The sequence below is a fragment of the Laccaria bicolor genome, genomic scaffold (assembly GCF_000143565.1).
Source record: "Laccaria bicolor S238N-H82 LACBIscaffold_1 genomic scaffold, whole genome shotgun sequence".
NCBI lineage: Eukaryota > Fungi > Basidiomycota > Agaricomycetes > Agaricales > Hydnangiaceae > Laccaria > Laccaria bicolor.
In genome coordinates this window covers 2,545,183-2,554,765 of record NW_001889872.1, presented here as the reverse complement: position 1 = coordinate 2,554,765, position 9,583 = coordinate 2,545,183, and the positions used below count along the sequence as shown (strand labels likewise).

The window sequence follows — 9,583 nt, the reverse complement described above, 5'->3', positions numbered from 1 at the left end:
TTTGTATTTTGATCTGTTCTTTCACTTAGGTTTCGGTGGTGGAGGCGGTTTAATAACGGGGGGTTCAACAAATCATATGCAGTCTTTTTATCTATGCAAGTACGAGCGGCATGGTCTGTAACGATTGAATTATGTACGAGCCAGGGTAATCCGAGAATAATGGGGGCACAGAGGCCAGGAGTGACGACGGCTCTAACGGTGCACGAGGTCCAAGACGAGTCTAACGAAGTGAGGGACAATTTAACATAATGGTACAGTTTTGTTTTCTTCTGCTGGTTGTTGAATGCGACATCTACGAGTTCGGGTTCTGCCAAATCATGCATTTTCAGTCCAAGGCGTTCTACAAGCTCGGGGCAAAACAATTTAACATAATGGTACAGTTTTGTTTTCTTCTGCTGGTTGTTGAATGTGACATCTACGAGTTCAGGTTCTGCCAAATCATGCATTTTCAGTCCAAGGCGTTCTACAAGCTCAGGGCGAAACAATTTAACATAATGGTACAGTTTTGTTTTCTTCTGCTGGTTGTTGAATGTGACATCTACGAGTTCAGGTTCTGCCAAATCATGCATTTTCAGTCCAAGGCGTTCTACAAGCTCGGGGCGAATGAGGACCAGGTGCGTGCCGTTGTCAATCAACACGCGTGTTTTCACTGGAAAATCCTCAATTAAGCTATGTGCTTGGCAATTCCAAACCAGATGTTTGCCACAGATCAGCGGACTCACCTCACGACGTGACAAATCCCCCCCATCCGAATTGGAGTTATATTCTCCCAGGGAGTTGGGTAAAATTGCTGTAGCCGCAGAAATGTCGTCATCAGAGTCGATGTTTTCGATGGATGCGCTGGTAGCGGCGACGGGCTTGGTAGTAGGTTTAGCTACTGCCTTGCCCTTCTTAGCAGTCATAGCATCTGCGGTAGTTAGAGTCTTATAGTTCTTGCCAGCAGGGAAACCGTTAGGACAATCACGGGACCTGTGATCGGCGTAGAAGCGACAGCACTTGGTACAACCATCATGTTCATGAAGGAGATTGCGCTCCGTCTCTGTGAGGGTGGGAAGACGGGTATAGGAAGAAGAGGACGAGCCACTAGCTGAGGTATTGGATTGAGAAGTATTTGCACGGCGTGATGCGCCTCGTAAGGTATCGTTGTTGGTGTTCTGGCGTTTCGATTGGCGCTGAGTGAGCGTTTCCTCAATTAATTCATGCTGGCGCTTGGTCTCAAGAGCACGGGCTTCGTCAAGGAGGCGGACAGCTATAACCCAGGTTTTAAAAACCTTGTCTTTGTGAGCGTCGCTATGCCTGACTTTCGCTTTGAGTTCGTCGTCGAGATGTGCTTCCAGATGATTGCGCAATGCTGCTTCATCAAAAGCAGACGGCATGCCTCGAAGTAGACAGTTCAGTTTAAGGAGCTTCTGCGACCAGTTCCAGAAAGACGTTTTGGAAGCAGCGAGTGTTGAAGTCAAGATCTCGTTACGCACTTGATCTTCCCAATCAGGGGGAAGATAATTGGCTCTCATTTCAGTAATGAAATCCGCAAAAGGTAGGACGACGATGCGAGCGCGTTCAGCAGTAATCCAGTCACGGATGTGAAGATCCTTGATCCCAGGGATAATCATAGTCACCTGTTTGTCGGCAGGGATGGACTTGGATACGAAGAAATCAAGGGCTGCGTTTTCAAAATCCATCATTACCGCTGGAGAGATGTTGCCCTGAGTGAGAATAGGTGCTTTCGCGCTGCTAGGATCAACAGAAGCCAGCGTAGACATTTTGGGAAATGATTTTGACTGAGTATATGCGTGTTTTTCGTCGTCAGAAGAGTCGGACGAAAGACAGAAAGATGATGGGGGAGAGCTGAGCAGGGATGAGAGCGGAACGGAAACACTTGGGGAAGTTGGTGGAGGTAACGGCTGCTGTGACGGCAAACGGTTGTTCCTAACCCGAGTGGTCGGTGTTAAACCGTTGAGAATCGGCAGCTGTTGAGCAGAGGCAGTGGTACGAGTGAAATGAAGGTGTTCCAGTGTTGCGGCGAACGGTAACGGCTAATGACGGTTTAGTGGTACAGGCACAAGGACCCTCCACTGTTCATAAACGGAATATCAGGGTTGACATGTTGTGAACGACAGACGCAACGTGGACGTACAAGACAGCGTATACACGCGCCAAACGATAACCTGGTTAAGGCCTCAAAAGGCGGTGTCTATATGCGCATGTCAAGATAGGTCAGAACCGATAACGGCGGCGAAAATTCAAAAAAAGTGGAAATCTATCCTGTGATCACAGGATAGATAACACTACTCACAGAAACCGTCAGAATTTAACCGCTTATATGATTCTGAGGGTATCTAGATGATAAAGGTACAGGAGCGGAGGTGCGTATGCAGAGAATGTGGTGGTGCGTGGTTAAGAGAGGAAAGCGCGTATATAGAGAACCAAATAGTCCAGGAGCCGATGCCAAACAATGCCTGATGTGGTAATCCCAGGATTACAAGGAGGAGGCAAGAATGGGTGGATCTGGGATCAACACCCATGAGTGAGCAATGAGCAGTTACAAGATACTCAGCTGGCCCAACATGATTATGCATACTGTAGAAAGTACAGATATCCAAAGCACTACATGTGTAAGATTAGCTATACGAAGATAACGTAGACTCAGTGTTTGCGCAGGTAAGCCAAACGACTATAGATTCACCTATACGAAGATAACGTAGACTACGGGTGAATCAGTAAAGTGAAATAGAAAGTAAGTAAAAGATATTCACCTCAGTGTTTGCGCAGGTAAGCCAAACAACTGAGGTGGAAGTACATAGAGTCCAGTATTTATGTTCTACGGAGTAACTAAAGGCACACATTACATTTGGACGCGTGCAAGGAACGTATCATGAGTGATGAAGAATATGAAATATAAAGGAACATGTGAGTAAGGGGAAAAGAATGTAAGCAAGGGAATTTATCCAAGGATATGGAGACGGCGAGGACGTCGTCACCTTGATTATTCCAACACTCCCCCTCAAGGGACGGAAAGTCCGAGCTGAGACACGAAATGTTTGACTTTCGCAGACGGAAGGGCTTTGGTGAGCATGTCGGTGACCATGTCGTCTGTAGGGCAGTAGATGAGCCGAATAGAACCGTTTTCGATGACATATCAAATGAAGTGGAAGCGGATATCGATGTGCTTGGTGCGAGCGTGGTACTGGTGGTCTTTGGCGAGTGCGATGGCGGATTGATTGTCCGAGAAGAGTGTGGTGGGGTCGAGCTTCCCAGGGAAAAGTTGGGAAAGGAGGGACCTAATCCAAAGTCCTTCCTTTGCAGCATGAGTGACAGCGACGTACTCGCTCTCCGTGGTGGAGAGGGAAACGATCTCCTGACGTTTAGCACTCCAAGAAACAGCGCCGCCGTGAAGCATAAAAGCGTACCCAGAGATAGCATGCCTATCCTCTGCCATGCTCCCATCTGCATCCGCATACCCAACCAAATTATCCTTCACCGCTCCATATGACAACCACAGATCCACCGTGCCCTTCAAATAGCGAAAGATTCGCTTGACGGCGTCCCAATGCGCGAGACCAGGATTCTTCGAGAACCGAGAGACAGTCTGAACTGCAAACGAAATGTCAGGACGAGTGCCAAGGGAGGCATACATAAGGGAGCCGACTGCTTCCAAATAAGGGACGTTGCGCATCTTGGCAATTTCGAGCGTAGTGGCTGGAGCCTGGGAGGTGGAAAGACGGGTGCTGGTCTCCATGGGCGTCGATACCAGCTTCAAATCTTGAAAGTTGTATCGGGCAACGATGGAGTCGATATACGAGCGTTGGGACAGGTGGATGGTACGGCGTTCACGGTCGTGTTTGATCTCGATGCCGAGGAGCCAGTGAAGCTCCCCAAGGTCGGTTATCTCCACATATTCGGCGATCTGACGCTTGAAGGCAACGATGAGGGTAAGCGTGGATGCGGCAATGGTGCAGTCGTCGACATGAACGACAACGATTATGGTAGCATGACCATCGTGACCACCGTGACGATAGAACACAGCCTGATCAACATCGCTTCTGACAAACGCCAAACACTTCACCAGAATCTCCACGAGCTTCTGGTACCAACGACGACCCGACTGCTTCAAGCCGTAGAGTGTCTTCAGAAGATGGCAGACCTTCCCAGAGGAGTTGGGTGCAGGATAGCCGGGGGGCTGTTTCATGTAGATGCTTTCGTCCTTGGTGAGTTCTCCATTGAGGTATGCACTCTTGATGTCGATCTGATGAAGTTCGAAATCCAGTTTGGCGGCCATCGCGAGGACAGTCCGAATTGACCCAAGTTTCGCAACTGGCGCAAACGTGTCGAAATAATCGACACCCGGCACTTGCGAGAAGCCCTGGGCAACCAAACGAGCTTTGAAGCGCACAACGTGTCCACCAGCATCCTTTTTCACGCGGAAAACCCATTTCGACCCAACGAGATTGGCACCAGCTGGGAGATCGACAAGCTCCCAAGTTCCGGCATCCTCCAACGTCTCCAGTTCCTCGAAAATCGCCTTCTCCCAAAACAACCAATCCGCACCACGTTTCGCTTCAGCAAGGCTACGGGGTTCCAAACCCTCAGCCTCACTCATTTCTGCCACCATGGCATGCTCAACGAGGTCGACAGCCATCAACACATCTGGGGTTTCTTCCCCCTCAGGTTCCTCAACAACGACAGTCGGCACTTGAACACCAGGTGCGACAAGGGGATCAGATGGGCGAGAGGAGCTCACAGCGCGCCCGGAAAGTATTTCAAGCATGCGTTGACTGGGTTTGTGAGTACGCCTTGCACAGGGTTCGTTCTCCTCAGGTTCACTTTCAGCAGGGGTTTCAGCAGGAGTTGAGGGTCCAACAATAGGCAGGGTAGGAGCTGTGGCCATCTGGGGAATGGTGGGTGAAATAGTGGTAAGTCCAGTTGTCGTTTCGATGAACTCCCAATCCTCCCCCTCGAGACGAGCAACTGACGCGCTAGTAGGATCAAAATAAACATTGCGCTCAACCGACACCGTCTTTGTATCCGGCCAATAGACACAAACACCCTTGCTCTTGTCATCTACACCAACCCAACGGCCCTCGCGGACATGGCCTCCAAGTTTACTCCCCTTCTCAACACGAACCCAACACTTTTCACCCCACTCACACACCCCACTCAAATCAGGCTTCACGCCAAGAGCCGCCTCGTAGGGTGTCTTGCCCTCGACAGCCTTCGTCAATGTGCGATTCATCAACCAAACAACGTGGCGCGCCGCCTCTCCCCACAAATATTTGGGAAGTCCACTAGCGTGCAGGAGGGCTCGAATGCGTTCAACGATAGTGCGATTACGTCGTTCCGCAACACCATTGTGCTGAGGGGTATGGTGAACGGTGAGTTTCTGCTTTGTACCTTTTGACTTTAAATGAACCGTAAATTCTTTCCCCAGGTATTCTCCCCCTCGATCTGAGTGAAGAATACGAACCGGCACTTCGAGCTGGTTTATGGACCAAGCCTCGAACTCCTTGTAGGCCTCAAAAGCCTCATCCTTCGTGTGAAGAAGGTACAGATGGGTAAGTCGGGTGTAGTCGTCGACGAACGTTATGTAGTAACGTCGTCTGCCTTTTGTCTGAACAGGAGCCGGTCCCCAGAGGTCAGAGTGGACCTCTTCGCCAAATTTTTGGCGCGCTCGCCCTCGCGAGCCTTCGGGACTGACTTTCTCATAGCCTTAGCATAGACACATGACTCACAGAAAATTTCTGCATCGGCCGTAGAAACGAGACGAACACCTGTAACAAAACCCTGAGTGACCAGCTTTTTTGCAATGCCTGGGGAGATGTGGCCCATTCGACGATGGAGCTGCTCCAAGGTAATAGCTTCCTCTGCTGCATTTGCAGATTCCCCCTCATGTACAACTTTATACAGGCCTCGGCTCGACTTGGGGATGGAACCTAGTTCCTCCCCATCAGGACCTCGAACAACGCACTTGCCACCTCCAAAAGTGGCCGTAAAACCATTGTCGTCGAGTCGTCCAACAGACACGAGGGTGTATCCAGAGTGGTACCTACCACTTTTATGATAAAACCTGGGCATTTGCCTGCACAGTCTTTTCAATCCCCCCAAGTGAAATATGAAATGAAATGCCTAGGCTATTTCATTCTTGCTTTGCAGCTATTTCATTCCTACCCACCACATTTTTCATTTCTCCTTGGCAATGAAATGCATTTCATTCTTTTGCCTGTGCTTTTTCATAACTTTTTCATTCTTTGCCAACTTTATTTCTTTTCTTTTCATTCTTTGCCAGTATCATTTCATTCTTTTGCCTGCGCTTTTTCATAATTTTTTTTTCATTCTTTGCCAGTCCTATTTCATTCCATTGCCTGCACCTTTTCATAACTTATTATTTCATTGTTTGCCATGTTTAAGGTTAGGGTTGCACTTAAAAAAAATGAAACTCATTTCATTGCTTCTCTAAGCCTTTTCATAACTAGACACATTATTTGTTTGTAAATAATAAACATATGTATTCTCAAATTATTAGCTATAGTTTGACCTAATCAACCCCTGGCTTGTGATCTTTACATTTGTTTGTATTTGAGGCCATAATCTAACTTAATTGAGCAATAAACATGTAAATTGAGGCAACTAAAAGATCACATGTCTTATATTTTGATCCCATCATAACCAAACAAATACATAAGTTATGAAAAAGCACAGGCAAATGAATGAAATAAGACTGACAAAGAATGAAAAAAAATTATGAAAAAGTGCAGGCAAAAGAATGAAATGATACTGGCAAAGAATGAAAAGAAAAGAAATAAAGTTGGCAAAGAATGAAAAAGTTATGAAAAAGCACAGGCAAAAGAATGAAATGCATTTCATTGCCAAGGAGAAATGAAAAATGTGGTGGGTAGGAATGAAATAGCTGCAAAGCAAGAATGAAATAGCCTAGGCATTTCATTTCATATTTCACTTGGGGGGATTGAAAAGACTGTGCAGGCAAATGCCCAGGTTTTATCATAAAAGTGGTAGGCACTAGTGGTATCCAACCTCAGGGGAATAGAGAACTTCCGTAAGGCGCAGCTGCGAGATGTCGGCACCATTAGGTATGTCAATCACCATCTCGCCCTTGCCAACAGCCTGAAAATCTTGCTTGTTGGCAGCTCGGAAAGGCTTCAGCGGAATCTCAACAAAATTTTTGAGATCATCTCGGTACGGCGAAATGTGGGATGTGCAACCCGAATCATAAACTTCGGTACGTGAGATGTTGCATGTGTTGCTACTGGCACTGACAAATGCCGCAACGTGTTCAGGGGTGCCAGGGTCCTCCAGCGCAAATGGCACATCAACAGCTGGCACGGGATCTTCGAATAAATCGTCAAAATCCCAGTTGCTCCCTTCAGAACACTCTCCAATGCTTGTCCCTTCATCCGCTGCCTCAGAAAACCAGTCGCTATCAGTAACGGCGCCACTCTCAGGCTCGTCATCCGAATCGGAGTCCGACACATCCTTGAGGTCAGGCATGCTGTCTGAATCAGAGTCTGACACAGCCTGGAGGTCAGGCATGCTGTCATCTGACTCATAGTCAGTGACGGCCACGGCAGCAAAAGCCCCCTCGCATTCGGAGTCTGAGTTCACGCCAACAGCGGCATTCGCAGAGCCGCTTTTTGGTGAGTCTTTCGATTTCTTTCCGTCCTTCGCTTTGTTGGGGCATTTATCCCTAAAATGCCCTTCCCCTCCACAGCCCCAGCAGGTACCACAAGGATATTTGTGGTTACGGCCCCCAGCTTTCCTGCCCTTTGACAAAGACGCAGACGCAGTCATAGCTTCATCGCGATCGTTGTCCTTGGGAGACTTCCCATTGGAACGACGTGACCGCTGAATTTTTTGCTGCTCGTACTCCTCAGAGATGAGGGATATCAACACATCAGGGTCAATGGTCTTTGACGTGTGGAAGAGCTTGGTGGCGGCGAGCTGGTTTGAGGCAAAGTTGGAAAGGGACACAGGGAGGGATGAAATGATGGTAGAAAGGTAATCTTTGGTGTCGATCTCGACGCCAACCGTTGCTAACTCCTCACGCTTCACACATAGGGAATCCAGGAACTCTCGGACATTGCCCTTCTCAGGGCACTTCATGTCCAAGAAGCGCGCGCGAAGCTCTGTTTGCGCGAACGCGCCTTTCTGGGTAAATTCCGTGGTAATTGCTTCCCAGCGTTCCTTAACTGACGTCTTGTTTCGAACATGCATCAGGGCAGAATCCGGCAATTTCTGGGTGAGCAGGGACCTGGCCGACCGCTCGTCCTTGTCCCATTTCTCGATAGCGGCGAGTTCCTCAGTAGTGGGTGCAGAGGGGTTTGCAGCAGTGGGGCATGGGGTGGTACCAGAGAAGTGACCCCAGAACCCTTTAGGCTGGACGGCGTCTTCGAAACGGAGGGAAAATACGGCCCAGTTGAGGCCAGTAGTATCGAGCTTTGGAACACTCGACAGGAGGATATCGTTGAGCGAAGCGCTGGTGACGGACATAGTAGCAGCGTGCAAGGGGTACACAATAAAAATAGGCAGGGTGCGCGGGGCCCAATAACCTGTAAGATTAGCTATACGAAGATAACGTAGACTCAGTGTTTGCGCAGGTAAGCCAAACGACTATAGATTCACCTATACGAAGATAACGTAGACTACGGGTGAATCAGTAAAGTGAAATAGAAAGTAAGTAAAAGATATTCACCTCAGTGTTTGCGCAGGTAAGCCAAACGACTGAGGTGGAAGTATGTAGAGTCCAGTATTTATGTTCTACGGAGTAACCAAAGGCACGCATTACATTTGGACGCGTGCAAGGAACGTATCATGAGTGATGAAGAATATGAAATATAAAGGAACATGTGAGTAAGGGGAAAAGAATGTAAGCAAGGGAATTTATCTGAGGATATGGAGATGGCGAGGACGTCGTCACCTTGATTATTCCAACAACATGTAGTGCAAGAGGATGGCAAGACTGCTGACAAGATGGTTCAAGACAAAAGATCAATTTCTTATGTAAGATATCCAAATCTAGCTCACACCACAAAACCCACTACTACAGTGCTTTGCACTGCCATTTGCACAACGAGTTTTGGAAATCCTGTTTGTGTATGTTGTACCGTGACCTTCAAAACAGGAAGTAAGAGACTGCTTACCGGACACAACATCCAATAAGGCCTGCAATCTCCTGCTGTGAAAGATGTTGCTCATCATGGCAAACAATGATCCGCACACACATCTCATCCGATGCCTGAGGCACAACAAAAGTTGGGTTTGAGAAATACAAAATTCCCAAAGTGCTCAGATCTCGTTCTGATGCATGACAATCTGTGACGAACATACAAAACCAAACATAATTTTCGCGATTTCAGTGTGCAAACGGCAATGCAAAGCACTGTAATGTAGTGGGAATTCTGAATCTGTGAAAAGGGAAATTCTGAATGAAGGGAAACTTACATGTTCCAGCCTGGAAAGCTGTCACACTTGCTCTGGGATATTGGGCTATGTTTCTTGTGTGCATGTACAATTTGTAAGTATGCAGTCCATTGTTTGACAAAAAGAGATTAAGTCGATGAATGCACTATCA

General features: G+C 47.8%; 1 protein-coding gene across 1 annotated transcript; it reads right to left on the bottom strand.

The window, feature by feature from the left end:
- Positions 1–91: 91 nt before the first annotated feature.
- On the bottom strand, positions 92–1,763 carry LACBIDRAFT_321191 (uncharacterized protein; the record flags this gene model as incomplete). Its single annotated transcript, XM_001873566.1, has 2 exons — positions 92–115; positions 138–1,763. The coding sequence occupies 2 exons, from the start codon at positions 1,761–1,763 to the stop codon at positions 92–94; spliced, it is 1,650 nt and encodes a 549-aa protein (XP_001873601.1).
- Between the last annotated feature and the right edge of the window lie 7,820 nt (positions 1,764–9,583).